The sequence below is a fragment of the Aethalodelphis obliquidens genome, unplaced genomic scaffold, assembly GCF_003676395.1.
Source record: "Aethalodelphis obliquidens isolate GAN/ISIS:26980383/991018 unplaced genomic scaffold, ASM367639v1 scaffold48, whole genome shotgun sequence".
NCBI lineage: Eukaryota > Metazoa > Chordata > Mammalia > Artiodactyla > Delphinidae > Aethalodelphis > Aethalodelphis obliquidens.
In genome coordinates this window covers 15266671-15294260 of record NW_020837992.1, presented here as the reverse complement: position 1 = coordinate 15294260, position 27590 = coordinate 15266671, and the positions used below count along the sequence as shown (strand labels likewise).

At 46.7% G+C, this 27590-nt stretch overlaps 1 protein-coding gene across 4 annotated transcripts in view; it reads right to left on the bottom strand.

Moving 5' to 3' along the window:
* Nucleotides 1–27590, bottom strand: part of NMNAT2 (nicotinamide nucleotide adenylyltransferase 2) — a 197428-nt gene that overhangs the window by 6366 nt on the left and 163472 nt on the right. For 2 of the 4 annotated variants that reach the window (XR_003427988.1, XR_003427987.1), the window contains 5 exons: nucleotides 26944–27024; nucleotides 25744–25788; nucleotides 21560–21636; nucleotides 12948–14163; nucleotides 861–962 (listed from right to left, as the gene is read on the bottom strand). Coding sequence is in view for 1 of the 4 variants with exons in the window: in XM_027083065.1 (XP_026938866.1) it covers nucleotides 655–722; nucleotides 861–962; nucleotides 21560–21636; nucleotides 25744–25788; nucleotides 26944–27024 (373 nt within the window). In the remaining 3 variants the exon portion in view is untranslated. Of the gene's footprint in view, nucleotides 1–654; nucleotides 723–860; nucleotides 963–12947; nucleotides 14164–21559; nucleotides 21637–25743; nucleotides 25789–26943; nucleotides 27025–27590 lie in introns of those variants that run through there. The other 2 variants (XM_027083065.1, XR_003427989.1) reach the window with 2 other exon arrangements.

The window sequence follows — 27590 nt, the reverse complement described above, 5'->3', positions numbered from 1 at the left end:
TTCTTTCTTCTGCTTAGTACTACAACCTCCCAAGATTTAGTTGGACACATGGCTGCCAGTTACAAAGTCTACTCCCAGTTACAAGTTACAAAGTCTACTCCCAGCCTCCCTGGAGGCTAGGCATGGCCACAGGACTGAAGCTGAGCCAGGGGGATGAAGGGGAAGGGATATGTGCAACTTCGGGTCAGCTTCTTAAGGACAAAGCCCCTTGCCCTTTCCCACTGGCTGAGAACAGTCACTGTAGCAGCTGTGGACCCTGAGAGGGAAGCTTCACATTGAAAAGAACAGAGATTCAGTTTCTTCTGACTTCAGTTAGAGGGATATAAACATTTCTCTTATTTAAAACGCTAACTATTGGGGGTCTTTTTGTTATGGCAGCTTAACCTAAACCCTTACAAATTCCATGCGTACCTCAAACTAGAGTCCAAACTAAAAACCTCCTTTTCCTCCTTCAAACCAGCTAAAACTAATAAATGGCCTGTCGCCCTTTTAAAAGTCAATGACTGGGGACAAATAAATGAGCTCTAAAAAGAAGGCTGCATACTGGGGCAGCAGGTGTCAGCCAACCTAACGGTCAGCCTGGACTGAGGAGAGTTGTATGGGAACTTGTAAGCCAGTCTGACCAAGGTCTCTCTGGTCGTTTGTCAAACGTACCTGCTCTTGGTTGAGCTGATGACAGACATGGGATGGTTGATGTCATCCTTTACCACCATGATGTTGTTCTGGGGACAAAGCAGAGACAGTAGGTAGCCAGTCTCTCACACTAAACTCCTTTTGTATCCTCACTTCTCCAGCCCGCAGGCTTCTCAGAGAAGGGCCACATCACATTACTACACCAGCAGGGAGAATGGGGGACTCACTTTGTATTTGCGGAGTATTGAGGAGTGATTCATGATTCGGTCTGTGTCGGCTGCGTCCCGGGGGACCACCACGATCCCAAAGTCCCCGACAATCACCTCCATCTGAAGAAACGGTGAGGGGGGAGGGAGGGAGAGAGAGAGAGAGAGAGAGAGAGAGAGGAAGTGCCCTTTAGTGAGACCTTGACTACCAACCCCTACCAAGCAACTACCTAGCAAGATGGAGCTATCTTCTCTCAGAACCGCAAGCCTTAGTCCCAAACTTGCCTTCTCAGCCCCATCAGTCAGCTCCTTCAACTTACAACCTGTAACAGTGTTCGTGGAATGAGTGGGAACTTCACCTGGCACCCTTAATGAACACCTCTAGACAGAATTAATTAATAAGTGTGCTCCTCGTGTCTAGGCAAGATCTCTCCAATTCCTGAGGCTCCCGCTGAGCTCCTAATACTGAAGAGCAGCATGACACGTGGTCCTTACCTGGTAAGTACCCTCTTCGGTTGCCCAGCAAGCATACCCCAGCCCCCGGCTGGTCTCCTGAGAGGGGCTGGAATGCTCCCCTGGCTCACCCATGTCAAAGATGCTGTGGGACTCAGGGCAGCGAAAAGCAGGGAAGGGCTTGGAAAGCATCAGTGTGCACACAGGCAGTGATAAGGAGGATAACTATGGGGTCACTTCTGAAATCAGCCTCCGACAGAAGCTGGCTCCCATCATGAGAAATGAAACCTTTTCATTTAAAAAATAATTCTTTTTCCTGATTATAGATACAAACTTGGGAAACTCAGAAAAAGAAAAAAATATATATAAGAAATCAATCATCACCACACAATCCAGAGAACCACTGTTAACAAGTTAGTATTTATGTTCAGGGTGCTTTTCTCTACAAATCGATGTGTACATCCACAACTGGACTGAACTGCAAAATTAATCATTTTACCTATACATTTTATTTTCTTTTAGCATTATATTGTGAGCATTTTTTCATATGGTTATAAGTATTTGAGGACTTCCCTGGTGGCACAGTGGTTAAGAATCCGCCTGCCAATGCAGGGGACCCAGGTTTGATCCCTGGTCCGAGAAGATCCCACATGCCGCAGAACAACTAAGCCCGTGAGCCACAACTACTGAAGACCACGCGCCTAGGGCCCGTGCTCTGCAACAAGAGAAACCACTGCAATGAGAAGCCTGCACACCTCAACAAAGAGTAGCACCTGCTCACTGCAACCAAAGAAAGCCTGCGTGCAGCAACAAAGACCCAACTCAGCCAAAAAAAAAAAAAAAAAAAAATTGAAAATGTGTTTTGACAGTCTGTATATTTCATTGCCTGACTATACTGTGATATAGCATGATATATTAAATGGAATTTGTGTTATAGACAGTGTACAGTTACTTCTGATTTTTGCAGTTATAATAACACTTTGTTGAAGATCTGTATACATAAACCTTTTTCCACATCTTTGATTATTTTCTTAGGATAGGAAGTAAAATCATTGGATGTAAGGATATGAACTGGACATATTTCAAGTTCTTGAGACTTATTACCAAGCTGCTTTCTTGAAGGCCATGGAATTCTTCTTTTCAAAGAGCCTGAGAGTTATGGCATTTAATAGACTTGGATCTAGACTGGGCACATTACGGTTTAGATCTTGCCAATTAAGGATCCCAGATGGAGGGAGAAGGGGACAGGCAGGTTTCTTCTGAGCATGCAGCTCATTGGGCAAGACCTGCTTTGGGGCAAAAAAAAACAGTTTTTTTCTCATAATTCTCCAACCGAGTGCCACAAAGGCAGACATTATAGAGCACTACAGCCGCTTCTTCTCTATCAGAGGATTTCTGTACCAGCAGAATTCCACTTCTAAGTCTGATTCACCGATTATGCGTGTGTGTGCCTGCACTGTGTGCACCTGTGTGCCCTTGGCTATTTCCATCCACCTTCACCCTATTTCTCCCATCGCTTACACCTGGAGCTAGAGCTGCAATGAAAACTTGGCTGAAGGTGCCATAGGAGGGAAGTTGTGGAGAGAAATTAAAAGCTGGGTGTACAATATCTGAGCCCACATTGGATCGTGCTATTTGGAAGATACAGAGCATTACACAACATACTGCATCTACTGGTGATGTTCAGATCTGGTAAACTGGCCCCAAGTCTTTCTCCCATAAACCAGGAATGCTAGGGAGAGGCAGGGCAGGGAGTTGGAGGTAGATCCAGCCTCTCCTGCCATAGCATTTAAAATATTGCACTGGGACTCACTACTTAGAAGGTAATTGAAGACGCTGGTTCTCAAACTTGGCTGCACATTAGAATCACCTGAGGACCTTAAAAAACCCTCAAAGCCCAGCTAACACCCAAGATCAACTAAATCAGAATCTCTGGGAATGGGGCCCAGGCATTAGTTTTTTTTTTTTTTTTTTTAATTCTCTAGGTTTTAATTCCAATATGCAACCAAGTTTGAGAACCAGTGATCTAAGTACTGAATTAAAACGTGAGGGGAATTATTAGGGTAGGGAAAGAGATAGAAAAGAGAAGGGAGGAGAAAAGACAAGAGACGGAAAGGGAAGGGGAGGGGAAAGGAAGGGAAGAGAAGAGAATCCATCCAAGCTGGTATACATGGAGATTCCTCAACTGCCTGGCTATGTAGGTAGGTGTTTCAAGATATCTGGTGTTGATTGTATAACATAGGATTTGAATTCAATTTGATTCTGAGGATCTGATGGACGTTTCATGTATGATGCGTGAAATAACAGGGCTATTTAAAAGTGAGCATTCTAGGACTTCCCTGGCGGTGCAGAGGTTAAGAGTCCGCCTGCTAATGCAGGCGACACGGGTTCGAGCCCTGGTTCAGGAAGATCCCACATGCCGTGGAGCAACTGAGCCCGTGTGCCACAATTACTGAGCCTGAGCTCTACAGCCCGTGAGTCACAACTACTGAGCCCACGAGCCACAAGTACTGAAGCCCATGCACCTAGAGCCCATGCTCCGCAACAAGAGAAGCCACTGCAATGAGAAGCCCACGCACCGCAACGAAGAGTAGCCCCCGCTCACCGCAACTAGAGAAAGCCTGCACGTAGCAACAAAGACCCAACGCAGCCAAAAATAAAAATAAATAAAGCGCATATATATATATATATATATATATATATATATATATATAGTGAGCATTCTAGTTTAAAGCATTAAAACAACGGTTCAGAATGGCAGTCAGGCCTCATGGGGAACAGCCCTACCTGTGACATTAGTGCAGCTGCTGCTTTCTACTCAGGAACTAATGATCTGAGCACCCAATCAGTAACAATGCAGGCTGCTCAATGGGTGGCAAGCAGATGGAGACCTTGATGCTTGAGATGGAATTCCTCTTCCAGAAACAGGTGACAGATTTGCCCTCTGGGAATCACAGATGGGGTGAAGGAGATGGGTCTACCAGACAAGACACACAGCTTTACCACATCCAAGTGGCATCTCTGCAGGGGTTTGGACCAGAGAATGCAGACCTTTTCTGCTCTTTTGGCCAGACCTGAGGACATGGGCTTGATTTTCATGCCAGAAGGTGTTTGTGTGTGTGTGTTTTGGGGTGCTAGGAGGTGCCGGGTGCTAGAGTTGGTGAGGTGTGCCCTCATGCCACAGGTACCGATCTCCCTCCGGGAGCTTAGCTGCCCTGCCCACCCCCACCCCTATCCTTGTCTCCTGTCTTCATGTGGCCTCCAAGATCCACCCTCTCCTGGTCGTCCTTCTACCTCGCTGGCTGCTCTTTTGTGGTCTCCCTGTGCTGTTCCTTCTCATCTCCCCGATCTCGAATGACTGGAGTCCCCCAGGCTCAGTCCTTGGAGCTCTTTTCTTTTCTATCTACACTTGCAACTTTAATGATTTCATTCAATTTCAAAGCTTTAAAGACACATGGAAGGCTCCCAAATTTATATCTCCAGCGTAGACTCCTCTCCTGAACTTCAGACTCATACATCCAGCAGTCTCTTCAGCATGCCCACTTGGATGAGGCATCTCAAACCTAAATAATATGTCCACGAGCCCCTGAACTCTCTGACATCAATCAATCAATCAGTCAATCCCGTCCACCATCATCCTACAGGCACCAAGATTCTTTTCCTGTAGTCTTTCTCATTTTAGTAAATGTAAACTCTCTTCCTACAACTGCTCGGGCCAAAGCCTTGGTGCTTTCCTTGATTCCTCTCTTTCTCTCACATCTCACATTCAATCTATAAAGCAACCCAATTGGTTTGGCCTTCAAAACAAATCCCAGAATCTGCTCATTTCTCACCATTTCCATCACTTCTACCCTGGTCCAAGCCTCCTTTGGTAGGTTAAATAATGGGCCCCCAAAACACCGAGGTCCTAATCCCTGGAACCTGTGAATGTTATTTATGTGGCAAAAGAGACTTTGCAGATGTGATTAAAGTAAGGATCTTGAGATTATTCTGGATGACTTAGGTGGGCCCTAATGTAATAACAAGTGTCCTTAAAGAAGAAGGCAGAGGGAGATTTAACACAGGAGAGAGAAGATGATGTGAAGATGGAGCAGAGAAGATGCTACACTGTTGGCCTTGAAGATGGAAGAAGGGACCAAGCCATGCAACAAATGCAGCTCTAGAAGCTGGAAAAGGTGAGGAAACAGATTCTCCCCAAGAGCCTCTGGAAGGACTACGGCTCTGACTACAACTTAGTATTGGCCCAGTGAAACCTGTTTCACACTTCTGGCTTCCAGAAGTGAAAGATAAAAAATGTGTGTAGTTTTAAGCCACCGAGTTTGCAGCAACAGAAAACTAATTCGTATATGATCTTATTTGCAAAGGACAAAGACACAGAGGACAAATGTATGGATACAAAAGGGAAAGGGGGGGAGGTGTGTGGGATGAATTGGGAGATTGGGATTGACATATATACACTATTGATACTATGTATAAAATAGATAACTAATGAGAACCTACTGTATAGCATAGGGACCTCTACTCAATGCTCTGTGGTGACCTAAGTGGGAAGGAAATCCAAAAAAGAGGGGATATATGTATACGTATAGCTGATTCACTTTGCTGTGCAGCAGAAACTAACACAACATTGTAAAGCAACTATACTCCAATAAAAATTAATAAAAAAGAATTTTTTTAATTAAAAAAAAGAAAACGAATTCATCTCCATTAGCTCTCACTTGGCTTGCTCTGGTTTGTTTTTCTCTTGCCTTTTTCAGTCTATTCCCAACATCCAGACTGATAATGTGAATATACCAAATTATGTTGCTCCTTGGCTCAAAACCCTTCACTTAAATACCAAGATGGCAGTGTGGGAAGGAGTCAAGATGGTGGTGTGGGAAGACACAGAGTTAGGTCTCCCCACAACTAGGGTGCCTGCCGGCTGCTGGTGGGGAACTCTGACCCCCAAGAAGACGGGAGGAACCCCAGAGTGAACCGGTAGGATGTAGGGGGACCGAGGGGGAGGAGAAGTGGAGGTCAGACGAGATCTGCACCCCTGAGGCCTGGGATATCAGGAGAGGCAGGTGGGAGGGACTCTCCAGGAAGAGTGGGAGAGGAGCAGAGGGCGATTGCCCTGCCCACTTGGGCACGGGGAGCCTGCTGAGCTCCCAGGCTGATCCTCCAACCTCCAAGGCCCCTCCAGGCTGCATGGGTCCTTGGGGGTATAGGAGGGAGGCCAGGGGGATCAGGAGAGGCAGGTGGGAGGGGCCCTTGGGAAGGAGTGGGAGAGAAGTGGAGGGCAATTGCCCCACCCACTTGGGCATGGGGAACCTGCTGAGCTCCCAGGCCGGTCCCCTGCCCTCCAAGGACCCCCCTTCCCCCTCCAACTGCACTGGTCCTGGGGGCACAGGAGGGAGGCCTGGGAGATCAGGAGAGGCAGGTGGGAGGGGGCCTCCCAGACCCCAGACCAGAGGAGCAGGAGAGGAGAGGAGGGCGTTTGCCCCACCCACTCGAGCCCAGGAAGCCTGCTGGGCTCCCAGGTGAGGTCCCCTGTCTTCTGAGACCAGGGGTGGGGGGCATGCCTGGGCCCCTTCTGTTCCTTGAGCCTAAGGCCCACCCCCCACAGCCCAGGGCCTTTTCCATCCCTGTGAGTCCTGAGCATTGGCCCCACCTACCACCCAAACGTCGCCCTTGATTAGTCCCTGCCCTTCACAGCCAAGGCCTTCCCCACCCCCACCCCACCTTTTTTTTTTTGCTGCCCATGTGGCATGCGGGATCTTGATTTGCAAGCCCATGGTCAGATGGGAGCTCCTGCAGTGGGAGCTCTGAGTCTGTACCATTGGACTAACAGAGAACCTCAGACCCCAGGGAATATTCATCAGAGTGAGGTCTCCTGGAGGTCTTCATCTCAGCACCAAGACCCAGCTATACCCAATAGCCTACAAACTCCAGTGTTGGAAACCTCAGGTCAAACAACCAGTAAAACAGAACACAATCCCACTCATAAAAAAAAAAAAAAAAAAAAGAGATGGCAAAAAAATATGTCACAGACGAAGAAGCAAGGTAAAAACCTACAAGACCAAATAAATGAGGAGGAAATAGGCAATCTACCTGAAAAAGAATTCAGAGTAATGAGAGTAAGGAAGATCCAGAATCTTGGAAATAGAATGGAAGCACAGATTGAGAAAATACAAAAAATGTTTAACAAAGATCTAGAAGAACTAAAAAACAAACAAACAGAGGTAAACAACACAATAACTGCAATGAAAAAAACACTAGAAGGAATCAATAACAATAATGGAGGCAGAAGAATGAATAAGTGAGCTGGAAGACAAAATGGTGGAAATAAATGCCAAGGAGCAGAATAAAGAAAAGAGAATGAAAAGAATTGAAGACAATCTCAGAGACCTCTGGGACAACACTAAATGCACCAGCATTCCAATTATAGGGGTCCCAGAAGAAGAATAGAAAAAGAAAGGGTCTGAGAAAATATTTGAAGAGGTTATAGTGGAAAACTTCCCTAACATGGGAAAGGAAATAGTCACCCAAGTCCAGGAAGCATAAAGAGTCCCATAGAGGATAAACCCTAGGAAAAACACAACAAGGCACATATTAATCAAGCTAACAAAAATTAAATGGAAGAAAAAATATTAAAAGCAGCAAGGGAAAAAACAAAAAATAACATACAAAGGAATCCCCATAAGTTTATAAGCTGATTTTTCAGCAAAACCTCTGCAGGCCAGAAGGGAGTGGTAGGATATACTTAAAGTGATGAGAGAGAAAAACCTACAACCAAGATTACCCAGTAAGGATCTCATTCAGAGTCAACGGAGAAGTCAAAAACTTTTCAGACAAACAAAGCTAAGAGAATTCAGCACCACCAAACCAGCTTTATAACAAAAGCTAAAGAAACTTCTCTAGGCAGGAAACAAAAGAGAAGAAAAAGACCCACAAAAACAAACCCAAAACAATTAAGAAAATGGTAATAGGAACATACATATCAATAATAACCTTGAATGTAAATGGACTAAATGCCCAAACCAAAAGACACAGACTGGCTGAATGGATACAAAAACAAGACCCATATATATGCTGTCTACAAGAGACCCACTTCAGACCTAGGGACACATACAGACTGAAAGTGAAGGAATGGAAAAAGATATTCCATGCAAATAGAAATCAAAAGAAAGCTGGAGTAGCAATACTCATGTCAGATAAAATAGACTTCAAAATAAAGATTTTTACAAGAGATAAGGAAGGACACTACATAATGATCAAGGGATCAATCCAAGAAGATATAACATAGGAGCACCTCAATACACAAGGCAAAGGCTAACAACCATGAAAGGGGAAATCGACAGTAACACAATAATAGTGGGAGACTTTAACACCCCACTTACATCCAGACAGAAAATAAATAAGGAAACACAAGCTTTAAATGACACAATAGACCAGATAGACCTAATTGATATTCACAGAACATTCCACCCAAAAGTGGCAGAATACACTTTCTTCTCAAGTGCACATGCAACATTCTCCAGGATAGATCACATCTTGGGTCACAAATCAAGCCTCGGAAAATTTAAGAAAATTGAAATCATATCAAGCATCTTTTCTGACCACAATGCTATGAGATTGGAAATCAATTACAGGAAAAAAACTGTAAAAAACACAAATACATGGAGGCGAAACAGTGCGCTACTGAATAACCAAGAGATCACTGAAGAAATCAAAGAAGAAATAAAAAGATCTCACCTCAAGAAACAAGAAAAATCTCAAGTAAACAATCTAACCCTACACTTAAAACAACTAGGGAAAGAAGAACAAAGAAAACCCGAAGTCAGTAGAAGGAAAGAAACCATAAAGATCAGAGCAGAAATAAATGAAATAGAAACGAAGAAAACAATAGCAAAGATCAATAAAACTAAAAGCTGGTTCTTTGAGAAGATAAACAAAACTGATAAAGCCTTAGACTCATCAAGAAAATAGGGAGAGGACACAAATCAATAACATTAGAAATGAAAAAGGAGAAATCACAACTGACACTGCAGAAATACAAAGGATTATAAGAGACTACTACAAACAACTATATGCCAATAAAATGGACAACCATGAAGAAATGGACAAATTCTTGGAAAGGTACAATTTTCTGAGACTGAACCAGGAAGAATTAGAAAATATAAACAGACCTATCACAAGTAATGAAATTGAAACCACAATTAAAAATCTTCCAACAAACAAACGTCCAGGACCAGATGGCTTCACAGGTGAATTCTATCAAACATTTAGAGAAGAGCTAACACCAATCCTTCTCAAACTCTTCCAAAAAATTGCAGAGGGAGGAACACTCCCAAATTCATTCTACGAAGCCACCATCACCCTGATACCAAAACCAGAAAAAGCTATCACAAAAAAAGAAAGTTATAGACCAATATCACTGATAAACATAGATGCAAAAATCCTGAACAAAATACTAGCAAACAGATTCCAACAGCACATTAAAAGGATCATACACCATGATCAAGCGGGATTTATCCCAGGGATGCAAGGATTCTTCAATATATGCAAATCAATCAATGTGATACACCACATTAACAAATTAAGGAATAAAAACCATATGATCATCTCAATAGACGCAGAAAAAGCTTTTGACAAAACTCAACACCCATTTATGATAAAAACTGTCCAGAAAATGGGCATAGAGGGAAACTACCTCAACATAATAAAGGCCATATATGACAAACTCACAGCAAACATCATACTCAATGGTGAAAAACTGAAAGCACTTCCACTAGGATAAGGAACAAGACAAGGATGTCCACTCTCCCCACTCTTATTCAACATAGTTTTGGAAGTCCTAGCTGGGGCAATCAGAGAAGAAAAAGAAATAAAAGGAATACAAATTGGAAAAGAAGAAGTCAAACTGTCACTGTTTGCAGATGACATGATACTATACATAGAAAATCCTAATGATGCCACCAGAAAACTACTAGAACTAATCAATGAATTTGGTAAGGTTGCAGGATACAAAATTAATGCACAGAAATCTCTGGCATTCCTATACACCAACAATGAAAAATCAGAAAGAGAAATTAAGGAAACGCTCCCATTCACCATTGCAACAAAAAGAATAAAATACCTAGGAATAAACCTGCCTAAGGAGGCGAAAGACTTGTACTCAGAAAACTATAAAACACTGATGGAAGAAATCAAAGATGACAGAAACAGATGGAGAAATATACCATGTTCTTGGATTGGAAGAATCAATATTGTGAAAATGACTATACTGTCCAAAGCAATCTACAGATTCAATGCAATCCCTCTCAAACTACCAATGGCATTCTTCACGGAATTAGAACAAAAAATTCTTACAATTCGTATGGAAACACAAAAGACCCCGAATAGCCAAAGCTATCTTGAGAAAGAAAAACGGAGCTGGAGGAATCAGGCTCCCTGACTTCAATCTATACTACAAAGCTACAGTAATCAAGACAGTATGGTACTGGCACAAAAACAGAAATATAGATCAATGCTACGGGATAGAATGCCCAGAGATAAACCCACGCACATATGAGCACCAAATTTACAACAAAGGAGTCAAGAAGATACAGGGGAGAAAGACAGCCTCTTCAATAAGTGGTGCTGGGAAAACCAAACAGTCGCATGTAAAAGAATGAAATTAGGGCTTCCCTGGTGGTGCAGTGGTTGAGAGTCCGCCTGCCAATGCAGGGGAAACAGGTTTGTGCCCCGGTCCGGGAGGATCCCACATGCCGTGGAGCGGCTGGGCCCGTGAGCCATGGCCACTGAGCCTGCGCGTCTGGAGCCTGTGAGCCACAACGGGAAAGGCCACAACAGTGAGAGGCCCGCGTACCACAAAAAAAAAAAAAAAAAAAAAAAGAATGAAATTAGAACACTCCCTAACAGCATACATAAAAATAAACTCCAAATGGATTAAAGACTTAAATGTAAGACCAGACACTATCAAACTTTTAGAGGAAAACATAGGAAAAACACTCTTTGACATAAACCACAGCAAGATCATTTTTGACCCACCTCCTAGAGTAACAGAAATAAAAACAAAAATAAACATATGGGACTTAATTAAATTTAAAAGCTTTTGCACAGCAAAGGAAACCATAAACAAGACAAAAGACAACCCTCAGAATGGGAGAAAATATTTGCAAATGAAACAACAAAGGATTAATCTCCAAAATATACAAACAGCTCATGGAGCTCAATGTCAAAAAAACAGAAAATGTAGTTTAAAAATGGGCGGAAGACCTAAATAGACATTTCACCAAGGAAGACATACAGATGGCCAAGAGGCACATGAAAAGATGCTCAGCATCACTAATTATTAGAGATGGAAATCAAAACTGCAATGAGGTATCACCTCATGCCGGTCAGAATGGCCATTATGAAAAAAGCTGGAAACAATAAATGCTGGAGAGGGTGTGGTGAAAAGGGAACCCTCCTGCACTGTTGGTGGGAATGTAAATTGATACAGCCACTTTGGAGAACAGTATGGAGGTTCCTTAAAAAACTAAAAAAAACTACCATACAACCCAGCAATCCCACTACTGGGCATATAGCCTGAGAAAACCATAATCCAAAAAGAGACATGCACCACAATGTTCATTGCAGCACTATTTACAATAGCCAGGACATGGAACCAACCTAAATGTCCATCAACAGATGAATGGATAAAGAAGATGTGTCACATATGTACAATGGAATATTACTCAGCCATAAAAAGAAACGAAATTGAGTCATTTGTACTGAGGTGGATGGACCTAGAGTCTGTCATACAGAGTGAAGTAAGTCAGAAAGAGAAAGACAAATACCGTATGCTAACGCATATATATGGAATCTAAAAAAAAAAAAAAAAAAGGTACTGATGAACCTACTTGTAGGGCAGGAATAAAGAGGTAGTCATAGAGAATGGACTTGATGACATAGGGTGGGAGGGCAAAGCTGGGGCGAAGTGAGAGTAGCATCAACATATATACACTACTGAATGTAAAATAGTTGGCTGGTGGGAAGCAGCAGCATAGCACAGGGAGATCAGCTCGGTGCTTTGTGATGACCTAGAGGGGTGGGATAGGGAGGGTGGGAGGGAGGCTCAAGAGGGAGGGGATATCGGGACATGTGTATGCATATGGCTGATTCGCTTTGTTGTGCAAGAGAAACTAACACGGTATGTTGAAGCATTTATACTCCAATAAAGATGTATTTAAAAAAAGAAAAAGTTATCAATAGAAACCAAAAAAAAAAAAAAAAACACCTTCTCAGTGAGACCTCCTCTGGCCATGCTATCTCAGCCTGCATCCCTGTGCACGTAGACCCACACCCATCCCACGCCCTCACACTCCCCACTTCCTACTGTGTTTCATATTCCTCCATAGCATTTATCTCTAACACCTTGTATATTTTCTTTATTTAACCTTTTTTTGCTCTCCTTCTCTCTTCCCTATAAAGGTAAGCTTCATGAGGGCAGGCAATTTTGTGTGTTTCGTTCACTGCCTTGTTCCTGGGTGAAAGGGACCTGGCACATCATCCGTGCTCGACATATGCTGTTGAGCAAGTGGATTCCTGCAGAGTCCCCTCTCTGGCAGTTGTCCTTGAGTTAGCTGATAAACTCTCTCACCTCAGGTCATGGAAGGAAGCCCGATGTACCTAATGGAAACTCTGGGAGACCCAAGGAAGTGACTCGAGACAGACTTTCAGGTCCCCATGAAATGCACGGGTGATCTTCTGTAAGTTCCCAAACTTCGTCTGATTGGTCAGCAGAATCACCCCGGAGCTTTAAAAACAATAATAACTACAGCAACAGCCCCTCCAGACCTCACCCCAGGGATTTTGATACAACATGTCTACAATGGGGCGGAGCCTCCCTCTTTACAATGTTTCCTAATCCTCCTGATGTGCACCCACCTTTGGAAAATTGTCACTTTTAATAATAGAGGCAGTTGCCTAAGCTAATACTCTGGCTTGGTTTGGGATGAAGTCAACATGAGATACTTGTGGGACGAGCACCTCTCTGGGGATTCCAGCAAAAATGAGGACATTTCCTCCCCCCTCCCCCGCCCCACCCCCGGCTCTGGGGAGATGCGGACAGACGTCTGATCCCAGGAAACCGAGGGTTTCTCAAGCTTTCCCTGCCCACGGAGCCCACAGGAATGTGCCCAGGCCCCTGGGATGGAGCTCCTGTTCCAGCACGAGGGGCCCAACACCTCCCGTGTCTTCATGAAGAGTTCTCTGCAGGTCTTGCCGTGGGGGTGGGGAGGCGGGTGAGTGGGTGGTCAGAGCAGCAGAGCCGTCCTGATTGGCACTTCCCTCTCCCGATGGTGACTGACGTGACCTCATTCTGCCACACGGCAGCGAGCAGGATCAGGGTACAATCTTGTCCCCCCGCAGCAGACAGTGGCCTCTCACTGTAGCTCTGGCCTGGGTCGCGTCTCAGAGGTGGGGGTCTGTGACATTCATCCTGCTTCAACTTCCTGCTCACAGGCACAGCTTTGATCATATCTTTTCATCTTCTGGTCAAAGGCTCCCCAAGGGCGGCAGGGGTGGGGATGGGGACAGGAAGTGGGAGGGGGCAGACTCTGCTCCCCCCAGTGTGGGGAATCTGAGGAAAGGATATGAGACATGTTGAGGCAGGAAGCAACTTGGCCTTGGGAGTGAGAACACTCGTGGCAGCCAGGCGGCAGATCTCTTGGAAGGAATGTGGAATCATCATCATCCTTCCAGGAGGCGGAATTTCAAGACCGGCCCTGCTGGGTTTCAGGAATACTTTGGGTGGGAGGATGCCCTGTGGTCTTAGCCAGGCACTTTCCTGGGCACCAGGGCCGAGCAAGACAGATACGGCTTCATCTCTCGGCTCAATCACTATCTAGTGGGAGACATTAAACAAATGACTAATTATTTCAACTGTATTGCTCTTAAGGATAAGGGCAGGTTACTATTTAAGTGGCTAATCTCTTGTAGTGGCTAATGTCTTCTGAGTAACTGGCAAAAGTTGGGGCCATATCTCACGGTGGAGGCTGAATTTCTCCAACCAAGCTGTTCCCAGGTACTCTTACATTCTTTCATTCAACAAACTTTTATTGAGTGTATATGGTGAACCAGGGACTGTCCTGGTGTTGCCCAATGAGACAGACAAGTGCAGTGTGCTCACAGAGCTTACCTCCAGTAGGGAGAGATCGTAAACAAATAAATACATAAATAAGAAAACATCAGGTGGAGCTTGGTACAATATTGAATATAAAACAAAATGACTTTTAAGCCAAAACCTAAATGACAAGAACCGGCCAGACATAGGGATACCTGGGAAAAGAGCATTCCCAGTGTGGCCACAGCTAGTGCAAAGGCCCTGAGGTGGGAAAAAGTGTTCAAATAAAGAAACTAGGTGAAACTGGGGCACAGAGAGGCGGGAGAAGTAGAGAAGGACCAGATCACGATAAAGATGGGGTTTCATTCCAAATGTGAAGAGAAGCCATTAGAGTGCTTTAAACAGAGGGCTTGACTTCCATTAGCGACAGAATCCAATTTACACTGACTTACCCAGGCAAGTCTAACTGGTAAGACCCTCTATGGAATCATTCTGAGATCAGGGTTCAGGATCCTGACCATCTCCCTCAAACAGTCCTCTCTTCTCAAGGCACAGTACCTGAGTTACTCAGGCCAACTCGTACTTCTTCTCCAGATGAGGATATTCAGGGATGAACAGGGGACTACCAGCAGGAAGCGGAAGCACCATTGATTAGAGGACCTGCTAGGCACCAGGCACAGTACTAGCAGCTTTATTTCTTAATACATTTAATCCTTGAAGCAACCATCTTCTGAGATGTGTGCTTCAGTTCTCATTTCATGGATGGGGAGACCAAGACTCAGTGAGATGTAGTAACTAGTCCAAGCTGCACAGCAAGTGAGTGAATTTGAACCCACTCTGGTCTGCTTTAAAGGCTCTTTCCACCACAGTATGCCTCTTCTAGATCCATTTTTAAGACTCCCATTTTAGTGACTTGAAATTCCTTGGTGTGAAAATATAGTCTATCTTATTTCTTCTCCAGGCTTATCCCGAGCTAAGTCCTCAGCTCATTACTCTATATCGCCCCCTAAAGTATATAATTTTGTGTGCTTCTGAGTAGGTTAAACAAGATGCAAGGAGAGAGCATCCAACAGAAACCACACAACAGTAGGTGAGGAGCTTCTGAAACATGCTCCAGCCATTTCGGGAAAGAATCCTCCACCCTTCTTCTGACCCCTGCTCCTCTCTGGAGGGAAGGCCGAGTGGGAACGCATTTCCAGGATGGCTCTGTTAGTGCAAATCAATGAACGATCCTTTAGAGGGGTTTCGCAGAGGAAATCATTCCCACTCCCATTTCCAATCTGCCTGGGGGTGTGGGAAGGCAAGGAATTCCAGACTCAAGTCAAAAGCATGAAAACCAAACCAACAGTGCCTTTCACACGAGAACCCTATCTCCCATGGTAGGGCCGAAGCCGCCTTCCCCAGAGCTGGAAACACGGCCTCAGGCTTATCAGTGTGGAGACCTAATCCCCGGGGTGGAAGTGTCCATTGGGCTTCCTGGCTGGGGCTGGACTGTCTGATAAAAACCATCTGAGCCTGAAAAACCAAATGTTTGTCTTTGCTCCATTTATCCTGGAGCCCTGGGATTTCTTCTGGAGTGGCTAGTGCCCCAGGCTCTTCCTTTGTTTATTTTCTTTGGTTGTTTTCCCATAGCTGGTGGATGCAGGAAGCAGTTAGCCCATGCCTGGTTGGCTGGAAAAACGTAGAACACAGCCAATTAGAGCCAGCCTGTGGAATGTTGGGCTTGGAGAAGTGCAAAAAGAAAGAAAAAGCAAAAAGTTTCCTCATTGGCCCATCTCTGGTGCTTGATGTTCCACCTTTGGGTTTTCATTCCTTTGAGTTAAATATTGACCCTTGCTCATTTAAAATGCAAATACCATTTTCAAGCAGGGAATACATTTAATCATTAAACTGAATGATTTTGCCCGCTTGCTGAAAAGTCAAGTCTTCCAGATAAGGACCAAGATAAACCTTCTATTTCAACCAGCCAGAACCAACTCCCCAAAAGGTCTTATGCCCACCACTGGACCTTTTACAGCCTTCTCTCAACCTCAAAAGCCCTTCTTTTTGCAGGCACTTAACCCAATCCTGCCCATTATTCAAAGCCCAGCTCAAGTGCTACGCCCTCCCTTGTGGCCTGCTATGAATTACACATGGTTCTTCCCACTTGTCTGTCTTATCTGGATTAGGGATCTGAATGTATGCCAAGTCCTGCTCTGCTGCTAATAGCTAAGTGGTCTTGGACAAGTCACAATCCATGTGAGCCCTGGTTTCCATACCTATAAATGGGAACCGAGATTCCACTTTCAGGAGTGTGCCCGTGGTTAACTGAGATAATCCACGAGAAACAAGCAAAGCGTTTATTGTGTCTCCCCATTAGAAAGCACAGTGCACAATGGTGGGGAACTTTGTCTATTCTGTTTTCCCCGTTCCTCCAGCACTAGAACAGTGTCTGGCCCATGGCAGGTACTCAATAAATATTTTAAAACCAATGAATAAATAACAGCCAACATTTATTGACTGCTTACTAGGTTCAAGAACTCTTCTAAACTTTTTATATGTTTTATTTCATGTAATATAAAGAACGAATAGAATAAAAACTGTAAGATATTTTTAGATTGCAAGTGCTGCAAGGACAAACAGTGTGCTTATATTCATACTGGGCACTCAGTATCAGCTGAAAGATTGATTGAACGAAAGAATGCTTGAATCAGAATTAATTGCCCGACCGCCTTCCATTATAATATGATGGACAAAGCAGCTGGCAGCATCAGATTCCCTAGACGATGGGTTTTGTCTGGGGGAGGGGAGTGAGGATAAGAGTTTCCTGTTTCACAAATCTGTCCATGGCTGACCCTTTAGGCTTTGGCCTTGACTTCCTATAGATCCCGGTCCATGCCTGGATATGTGCTTTGGTACTGGTGTCAGGATGCGGCATAGCAAAGATCAGGTCTGCTGGGGGAAACTAGTTCTAATAAAAAGTCTGGGAATGGGATGGGATAGAGGGACTGGGTCCCAAACTCCAAAGTCTGGTCCAGGAAACTGGATCTTGCTCTCTCTCAGGAATCAAGAATGAAAATGCCAACTGCCAGGCCACACAAGTAACTCTTTTGTATTCCATAGAAAGAAACATGATGAATATGTATGGAATTTTCTCCCCACAGAATGTAAGGGGAAGGGGTGCGTCATTGGTCAGAGAAGGTCAGAATTCACTATGGGCTGATGGATTTTTGTGTCTGTTGGGAAATGCCCAAGGGATGTGTTTGGGTGGGGATGGTTGTTCCTTTAGTTGTGTAATTAGATTTCTGGATGGAGAGCATAGGTTCAGGAATCCAAAGCAAAAGAAAGCAAGACTGACTCAACGGAGAGTTTGTGATTGTGCCGAAAGAGGGCTTGGCAGCCCTACTGTAGAACAGACTGTCCCAGCTGCTTTCCAGCCTGGGTGGGGCATTGCTGCTCCACGGTCCCCACTGAGCTTTCTTTACAGAAGGATGGTGGGGCTTCTATGTCTCCCAGACCTGTCTGAACTAGTGGCTTCTCTCTTGGTTTGTTCCTGAGGATTCTGGAGAGACTGGAATGCAGAGCAAGGGTCTAGGACTTTTCCAAGAAACTTGGTTCTCTTCCCCACCCTCCTGTCCCATCATTGGCAGATTCAAGGCTTCAGGTTCATGGTCACTGAGCACAGGTCTGTGGCCAGCAAGTATCACTTGGGACACCAGGTGATAAAAAGAAATGTGTTCTGATAAAGGGTTGAATAAATGAATGAAACCTGGGACAGAAGTGGGTCTCACATACCTGATCCCTGGTAATCTCATGGTTAGGAACAGAGATCCCTGAAACGGGCCGCTTCCAGGCAAACTCCAGAGGCTAGAACCTTCTATTAGAATAAGCAGGGCTCACCCTGTACCAGTCTTGAAAGAAAGACCTTCCTTTTCTAGACCCTGAGCTCCAGCTTTCCCCAAATATGGACAGTGGGATAATTCACTGAGTTACTAACTAGTTTCATGTTCCCTATATATGCCTTTGCCCAATCCCCACCCTATTTCTAGCAGAGAACCAGACCCTTTATGAGAGGACTTTTCAGGGCAGAAAATAGTACGTTTTGAAGTCAATGGCTTTAAACCACTGAAGAGATTTCCCTAGATGTCCAGAGGAGGGGAGAGAAAATAGGGGAGATAGCTTCAGAATAGAAAGAAGAGGTTCAGCTGCCCCCCTCCCACACTAGAAAGAAGTTAGAGAGCTGGGAAGCCCACCCCCTCCTCCCTCCCAGACAGCACCCTAAGGGCAAAGCCTCAGAAGAAAATAGCGCTAGGATCATAGGTGGGTTGGGCCCAGCATGGGGCCTTCCAGACTCAGCCAGGAGTCGCACGGCCCAGGTGGGCCTGGAGCAGGTTGCCATCCACCTCACTGGACCGCGAAGGCCCCAGTAGGGAAGATGTCTGCGACGACCCTGATGAACTGATGTTCACGTTCAGAGCCCACGAGAGCCTCTCAGGTTCTGCTAGTCAGTAATGAATGAGATTAACTTTCCATCATCCCTGTGGGATGGCGATTTGGAGTTGAATTTTCATGTGATTTAAATAAATTGTGATATTTCTGGCACACTTCTGTTGTGGCCTGAAATTCACACTTTTACATAAGGAAACAGCTCCTTGATTTTGATTTTTTTTTTTGCCTCTACCTCGGCTGTCATGATTCTAAGGACCCCACAGATTCACTGTCGGTTGAATCAGGGAACTGAGCAATTGGTTGGGTGGGGGTGGGGAGGTAGAGCTCTAGGCTCTAGAAAACCATCTGGAGTGAGCCCTGAGGGTCTGCTTCACCCAGTCCCCCTTCTGCCTGTGCTGTGGACTGAAATTCTCAGCACCCTGAACAGGACAGATGTGGGGTCCCTGCTGGTTTGGAATTGCTGTGCCTCTGGGAGCAGCCAGGCTGGGTGCTCCCATCTCCAGGATGACCCGTCAGGTGGGAACATGGTTGAACAGATGAGGGTCTCACTCCATCTCCAGCCCCAGTTAAATCCACAGCTACCAGTTTTTCAATTCTTTTCTTGTAACCAGCACGTCATTTCAACATCAGGGACCAACTGGAAGAGGAGTGACCTGGGGCTCTTTTTCCTGGTTCTCTGAATGTGGGATCTGACAATGTCAGGAGCAGCCATGTCGGAGAGAAATTAGAGGCCCTGCAGTCAGCCTTCTCTCTGGGAGGAACACAGAGGAACTGGCCGTGCTTCAAGGGCCCCCAGTTGTGTCAATTTCAGGCTCCAGAAAGCGGGGTCTGCCCTTGAGAGTCACACTTAGCAAAGAGGCCCTAGAGACGTCCTGTTCAGGCAGTGGCCTTTCAGGCTGCTGCCCCTGTCAATTTCATCCCTCTAAAATCGCTCCCCAGCTGCCAGGGCCTCCCCATGGGATGGGGCCTCAGGCAACTGCCCAGATTTGCCTGGCTTCTTGAAAGAGCTCTGCTGAAATCTTGTACAGAATTTCTCCCGCATTACTTTTTCCTTTAAAAGCAACTTGTAAAGTAGAGAGGAAAGTAAAAGTTAATTAAGCCACTTAATCCAGAACCAAAAAGAGGTTTCAAATTTCACCTGCAGGAAATTGTGCAGGGGTAGAGAGGAAAGGACTACACAGTATAATCTGCTTCCCTGAAACTATGCCTCCCCTCTTGGTTATCCCACAGCAGGTTAGCATCTGTGCCCTTCACCTTGAATATTTATGTTTATCTATGTGTCTATTTAGGTAAATTCACTTATTAACAGTTGTTGTATGTCACTGTGTGTCAGGTGCTAGGCTGGGCACTTTACATGGATAATCTTACTTAATTCTCCCCAAACCCTATGAGATGGGTACTATCATGACGCCCATTTTAGAGATGGGAAAAACTGATGCTCAGAATATATTTTGTCATGAGCTGTGTTGGAGCAGAACTAGAATCTTGAGTTTAACCCTGAAGGTTCTCTATTTCTCTCTCTCTTCAGAGACATATATGTACATGAAAAATTTTCATATGCAGACATCTTACCAGGTGGTAATACTTGGTACCAGGTGGTACCTGATACTTGGGGGCAGGGACTGTATTGGTTATTTCTTTAAAAATCTCAGAATGCTATAGATAACATTCTATAGATTTTTGAAAAACAACCAAGGCCCAAAGGAGTTGAATGATTTGCATGGGGTCACACAGTAAGTAATGAAAAAGTACTAGGTCTAGAATATCTGCCCTGAGAATCCAACTTTCAAAGGGCTATGGGTTGGGGAGCTAGCATTAGCTCTGGCTATCAGATGAATGAATTAATGAAAGAACAAAAATGAATGTACGTCTGAAGGGTGAGTAACTCATGAATTAGCTAGTTTAAGACCATCTCTGTCAGATCTGGTACAAAAGATGTCCAATGAGCTTCTGAATGGTATAAGTTTAACTTCCTAGTTCCCTCTATCCCAAGTCAATTGCCAGAAGGATCCTACTGACCTTTTGCTATTAACTTCTCCCCTCTTGACCCCTTTTCTCTTGTTAAGGGAATTCTAGGGTGGTATTTACCACCTCTTCAAAAGAATCAAAGGAAAACAAAACACACAATAATTTCAAAAAGGCAAAGTCTTTTAAAAAAAATTCCTCCCTCCCCCATCTTTCCCCACCAGCACACACCCTCCAAGCACTACGGTGGAGAAGGTATTCTATGACTCAGATTGCTTTTTTTCCCAGGGGCTTTCCAGGAGCAAGCCTGAGGAGGAGTGAGTATAAAAATACAGGACGAGATAAAGCTGGGGGTAGGTGAGAATTTTCTTTTTTTTAATTAATTAATTAATTTATTATTTTTTTTGCGGTACGCGGGCCTCTCACTGTTGTGGCCTCTCCCATTGCGGAGCACAGGCTCCGGACGCGCAGGGCCAGCGGCCATGGCTCACGGGCCCAGCCGCTCCGCGGCATGTGGGATCTTCCCGGACCAGGGCACGAACCCGCGTCCCCTGCATCAGCAGGCGGACTCTCAACCACTGCGCCACCAGGGAAGCCCTAATTTAATTTTTTAAACTAATTTTTACTGGAGTAGAGCTGCTTTGAGAATTTTATTCCATCATGATGTGAATGGGTTGTCCATTGCCCTCCTGTGTGAGGAGGGAAGTCTACAGGTCAAAGTCGAGTGGTCCCTCCCCATCCATCCCCACGCCAGCTGTGCACAGGCCATAACCTTGCTACTCACATCTGCCTCATTCCAGAGCCCTGGGATGCAGAAAGACTCCAGAAGGTCACTGCCACACAGCAGCAAGATCCGCAGCTCTGAGGAGGGGGAACAAAGTTAGAAAAGGGAGTGAGTGGAGGCCTGGGAAACATTCAAGTCTCAGCCTTCTTCCCCCGCTGAACACAGAAGTGTCCCATCCTTGGGGCTCCAGAGCCCAGTTCTTCCAGGCACCTCTGCTCACCCCTCCCCCAGGCTCATTTACAGACCACCCTCATTCCCTGCAGGACGAATGCAGCAGAGAGGGAGACTAATTGTCCTGGTTTGCTGGTACTGAGGGGTTTCCAGGATGGGTTTCCATGCTAAGCCAGGATGGCTGGTCACCCAAACAGAGACTGAGCCAGCTACATGCCTAGTGTGAGGTCTAAGGGTCTCTCCTTTGCTCCGTATCAAACCGAAGTGCCCGTGGAGTTTGGTTCCTCCGCTGCTGTGCATTATCTGGGGTTTGTCTCGTCACAAGCACCCGATGTGATGGGGGGCAGGGGACACCGAGTGCACCCTCAATTCATCAGCTAGCTCAGCTCATCGGACGTCCTCTCTTTACATGGCCAGTGTCCTCAGCAAAGGGCTTGAGAAGTGAGGCTGCCCCCCACTTTCCTGACTCCCAGGCTTACTTCTTGCTTGTCATTTGTTTTTCTTCCCTCATTAAGCTCACTCTGAATTACCCCAGTGAGGCCACTGTCATTTAAAACAGGCAGCAAACTGACCGGGGCATGAACACTGAGCAACAGGGGGAAAAAGAATCCTGGGATTCTCAGACCCACGGGGGGGAGAGACTTCCACCTGGGCTGGGATTCAGGTGGTGCGTCTGGTTCCCTGGCATCCCAGGCCTTTCCATCAAAAGGCTGTGGCTGTAGGTATCTTGCCTGAAACAGTGAGACAGCCCCGCTCTGAGCCTTCCAGAGAACGCTGCCACCCTGGACCCTGAGGCCGAGAGTTGGGCGGCAGCTCTGCCCGCCTCAGACCCTGTAGCTAGCTCAGGGACCTGACGAGAACTTTCAGGTGCTGAGCTCGCCCTGGCTGCAGGCTGAGTGGAAGGCTGCTGGGCTGGCGACAGACAGTGAGAGCATCTCATGGTCCCAGGTCAGTGCAGCTCATACTCAGGGAGCCCCATGGAGCCCTGGGGTCTTAACTCTTAAATATTCCTGCAGCCTCCCCTCTCCCCTCTCCTCCACGTCACACTGTAGTCTCATGGTCTGTTTATGTGCAGGGACCTTAGTTGATCTTTATATCTCCAGCAACCTATGCACAGTAGGTGCTCAGGATGTGTTGAATGAGTGAACAACAGACAGGCTGACTGCAGAGGCCACGTGGGCAGGCTGTCTAAGAGCCTTCTGGGCGCTCTGGGATGGCAGTCCAGGATGGCGATCGTGGCCTTGTCTCTTGCAGCATGGAGGCCCTGGTCAATGGTGCCTCCCTCTGTGTTAGGCCACCAGCCTTCGGACGGCTGAGAGGAGCCAGACTGGGCTCGTTCTGGGATCCCGTTGTTCCCTGTCTCCAGCTTGGAGCCACCCAGAATTCCAGGTCAGCTCTCTGTTGAAAGGCTGAAGCTCTGTAACCGTGGGCCTAAGAGTTCAGTTAGCTGGAGGTCTCCGGACGACGTGCTGGTCCTCAGCTTCTTCTACATCAGTGATTCTCCACTGGGGGCGATTTTGTCTCCAGAATTTGGCGATGTCTGGAGACTTTTCTGGTTGTCAAGACCGGAGAGAGGGGTGTGCCACTGTGCTTAGAGGGCAGGAATGCCACTCAACCGTCTCCACAGCACACAGCAGCCCGCATGACACAGGATCATCTGGTCCCCAGTGTCAACAGTGCCATGGTTGAGAAACCCTGCTCTACGGCCATGGAAATGAATCTCTTTTCTATTCCCAAGCCAGAGACTCACTTTCTCACTTGAAAATAATGTAGGATTATTTTTAAAGCCAGAGCAGATCAAGTTAAAGCGCGGGGTTTCCATCTTTGCTTGCAACACTGGAACAGATGGATGTGTCACAGGCCAGAGGCCCTGGCAGGGCTTGGGATCCCACGTGTGGCCGCTGGAGGGCAGCAGTGGTTTCTCAGGTTTATCATCTGAGACTAAGGTGCGTGTTTTCAGCCCCTAAGCCTTGGGTCTGGGGCAGGCCCCGGGAGCAGTCAGCTTGTTAAGAAAGTGGAAATGGAGCCATAGGTGCTAACAGAGCTAGGAGAAATGGCTTCTCCCTTCTCGTGAAGTGTGCAAGGGGATTTCAAAAAGGGGACATGTGAGCCAGAGGGCCTCATAGCATAGTGGTCTAGAGGCCAGGCAAGCTCCCTTCCTGGGACCTCCTCTGGGTCCAACTTTCTTCCCCAGTTCAGGATCCAGCGAGCCAGAATCAGCACTCTCCTGCCACACTCTCCTCCCGGGAATCCGGGTTATGCAAAGCCCCAGGCCCTGCAGCCCCTTCCACTCCCCACTGCGCACTGAGGCAGCTGCCACCTGTACCACACGAGGCCACAAATCCATCCAGACTGCTGTGGCCACTCAGCTTTCCTTTCTCTGAAAGAGGAGTAAGATGGGGCTAAGACTAGCCCTGCGCCTCGCAAGGCTGCAGTGAGATGGTAAAGGTGGAGTGCTAGGAGCTAGGAGCGTGGCCGGGTAAACAAACACCCATTGCACTGCCTCTCGGTAGGAGGGGGAACTCCCCAGGGCGGGACAGCCTGCTACACGGGCCCTGGGTGCTGGCAAGGTACAGAGATCCCAGTTGAAGCTGGGCCACAATGCATTCTTCCTGGAACAAGGTGTCGGAGGAAAATATACATTGGAATAGAGCTGAAAGTCTGAAGACTGCTCTGAGCTCGGCTGGGCTGGTCGAGAAGACTTCCTCCCCGGGAAGGTAGTTCCTGGCCAGGTGTGGAACCGCAGGGAAGGGGGAGTGCAGGGCTTTTGGGTGTTTGGGGCTGTGGAACCTGGGGTTGCATGCTTCTTCCTGCGGGCTTTGGGAAGCATCCAGAAAGGCAGGCGCCCTTTCCTGTGGTCCTCAGACAGTCATGTGCTGGTAAATAAAGCCTATTAAAACTTGATAAAAGAACTGGGAAGTGAGGAGTTTTGAGTACTTAATACTTGTTTTGAATACAATGTATTTAACTGTTACTTAATGTAATTTAATTTTTAGTATAGACTGTGTTTAACCACTGGTTGGTAAGATCCCTGAAAATTTTACAAATGGCCCTAGCGAATAAATACGAACCAACTCAGGTGCACCACTGCCTGGGATCAGGGGACAGGCCCCAGAGAAGTTCCTTGAAATGACATCACATCTGCTGGGCCTCCTGGGAGAACCCAGTGCCCAGATGCAGCCCCAAACCTCCACCTCTAGGAGGGGGTGCCTGGAGCATCTCTGCAGCTCGAGTGGAAGATTCAGCGTGTCCGCTGGACACCAGGCTGCCCCTCATCCTAGAATTTCAAGCATTCCAACTGTCACTGACCCTCCTTGTCACCTGGTAGCTGCATCAGCTCCAGCTCCACTCTTGCTGTCTGCCCTTTACCCGGCTTCAGATACTTGTGTCTCTAACTTATTCTGGAACCTTGGAAAGATCTGTTTCCTGGTTTGTTTCCTAGGGTTGCCCAGGACTCAGCTCACTTCTATGGGGGGTTAGCTCCTTCCCATCCTGACAGCTCCATGTAACCACCCTCCACCTGCTCTGGCCCAGGGCCTTCACTGCCCTCACACACAGTCGGGGCCTTAGTCTCTACTCAAGGCTGCGGGGGAGGTCACAGGTGTGGCTTTCTGCCCCGTCTCTCCTCATCCTCCAAACGCCCGGAATCCTCTGCTGAGGAAGGTAGGGGAGCTCTTCTGCCGCAGACACAGTGCTCTGGGCAAGAGAAGAGTCTCTCTGGCTGGCAATGAACTCAACTTCCATGACTTCTGAATGAGGGAGAAGAGGCTTTGAAGGGAAAATTGCCAACTGGTCCCATCCTACCTCCTGGGAACCTGCCTGAATCTAGTATGGAGATGTTAAAGGAGAGATAACTAAGAATATGATCTTAGCTTGGGAACAATCAATTGTCCCTCTAAGAGCAGACCCTGCTGCAAACACCACCCAGGGTTTGCAAGGCTCTCCCCTCCCCCACTTTGCCCGAGGTGGAGGCCGGTGGCTCCAAATGTTCCCACTTGCCCAGCCCCACTCACCAATCTCCTCGTACCGCATCACTGTGCCCAGATTGGCATTCTCATCTAGGGAGGAAAGAGGAAATGCAGAAGCATCAGGGAACCAACTTCCGGGTACCTGATGCGCGTTCTGTACAAGAGACTCCGCAGAGGGAGAACCCGGGATGGGGTGATTGGGTGGGAGTAGGGACATCTGAGTAGCACAAATGGAAAGCACCGTCCAGCTTAAAATGGAGACGGAGCATCTCCTCAGGCTCCAGAGGCAGGATTCACTGTTCTGGGACTTTCAGTATTGGACAGCCTGGCTGGGTTGCCAATGACGGACACACACGTGCTCTTGCTGAGCGCCTTTTGTTTCCTTCTGTATTTAGGGGAGGCTGGCCACAAGAGCAACGTCCTTGAACCTAGGGTGACAGCCTGTAGTGTCACACGGAGGCGGCCCTCTCCCGTTCAGCGTTCTGGTTCAAAGAACAAGCAAACTTGAGTACGCTGAGATTTTTCACGTGGCAGAATGGAGAGCCCGGGAAAGAAGTGAAGGACAGAGGCTTTACCATGTGCTCTGAGTGTGCATGCCCACACGGGGCACACGGCGTGCAGAGCACCGTGGAGACGCCATCCTGGCCCCCTGCCTCCTCAACCATCCCTCTTAGTTCCTATTCCAGGTTGGAAATTGGAAATCTGAGAAATGGCAGAAGTCAGCCCCAAAGAGTCAAAGGAATGGGGGCTAGACCTTCAGCTCCTCTGCAGAGCCGAATTTGGGGTTTGTAGGAGAAAGAGCCCCAGAGACAGCTATTCTTATCTATGCTGAGTCCTTAGGGGAGCAGCAAAAAAATGGAGAAAATTAAGGAAAGGGCTTGTGTGTTCTTAGCCTCTCAGCAGGAGTGCTGACACTGCCAGAGCTGGGAGGACCTGAGGGAGGATGCTGGACCTCTGAGAACCCTCAGGCGGATGGACACCTTCTCTAGAGGGAAGGGCCAGAACAGCCCAAGGAGAGGAGAGGAGTGGAAAAGGTCTCCAGGATCCCTGAGCCAGGATGATCACGCCTCTGGGCTCCCATCACACCTTGGCCCTGCAGGCCTGGTAACATCCTCTCTTCTCTCCCAATTCTTGCTCTATAGATGCTCATCCTACAGCAGGTGCTGGGGCTTGTCTGGTGAATGAACAAAGGGAGGAGGGAAAGAAAAGAGGCGGGATTGGTAAAGAAGGTCCTTGCTCCCTTACCCACAAAGGTGAAGCGCTCCACCGGTGGGCGGACACAGCAGATCCGGCTTAGGCTTTCTCCCACCTTTCCCAGGATCTTGGCTATGGGAGAGAGAGCAAGACAGACAGGGACAGACGGAGAGAACCACTCACAACTCACACTCGCGTCAGTCCCACATTTGGGCCACTGTAAACAGGGGGGCTGCACTGGAGGGGCAGGGGTTGGGTCATGGAGGCAGTAGGAGGGTGGAAAGAAAGAACAGAAATATGACAGCCCAAATTCCCTCTTCTCATTCCCAGTCCAAGGCACAAGCATTCTGAGCCCTGGATGGGAATCTATTTTCTGGTCGTGTTTATTACACTGTTGAAAAATTGGAAAATATGGAAGAGGAATATATATAAAAAGGAAAATAGAAAGCACCCATAATTCCACTGCTAGAGATAACCACCACTAAAGTATGCATATATTTTTTATTTTCTTCCATTTTTATTACGTGTATTAATGCAGATATGTCTACGTAACATAAATTGGATCACAGTCTACATTTAGAGGGCCTGTGCCCTGTTTGCATTTTTCGTTTTTTAATATCATGTGCATTTCCTCAGCCACCCGCAACACTAAACAGTAACACCCAAATCCACAGAGATTCAGCCTGTGGCGAAGAACT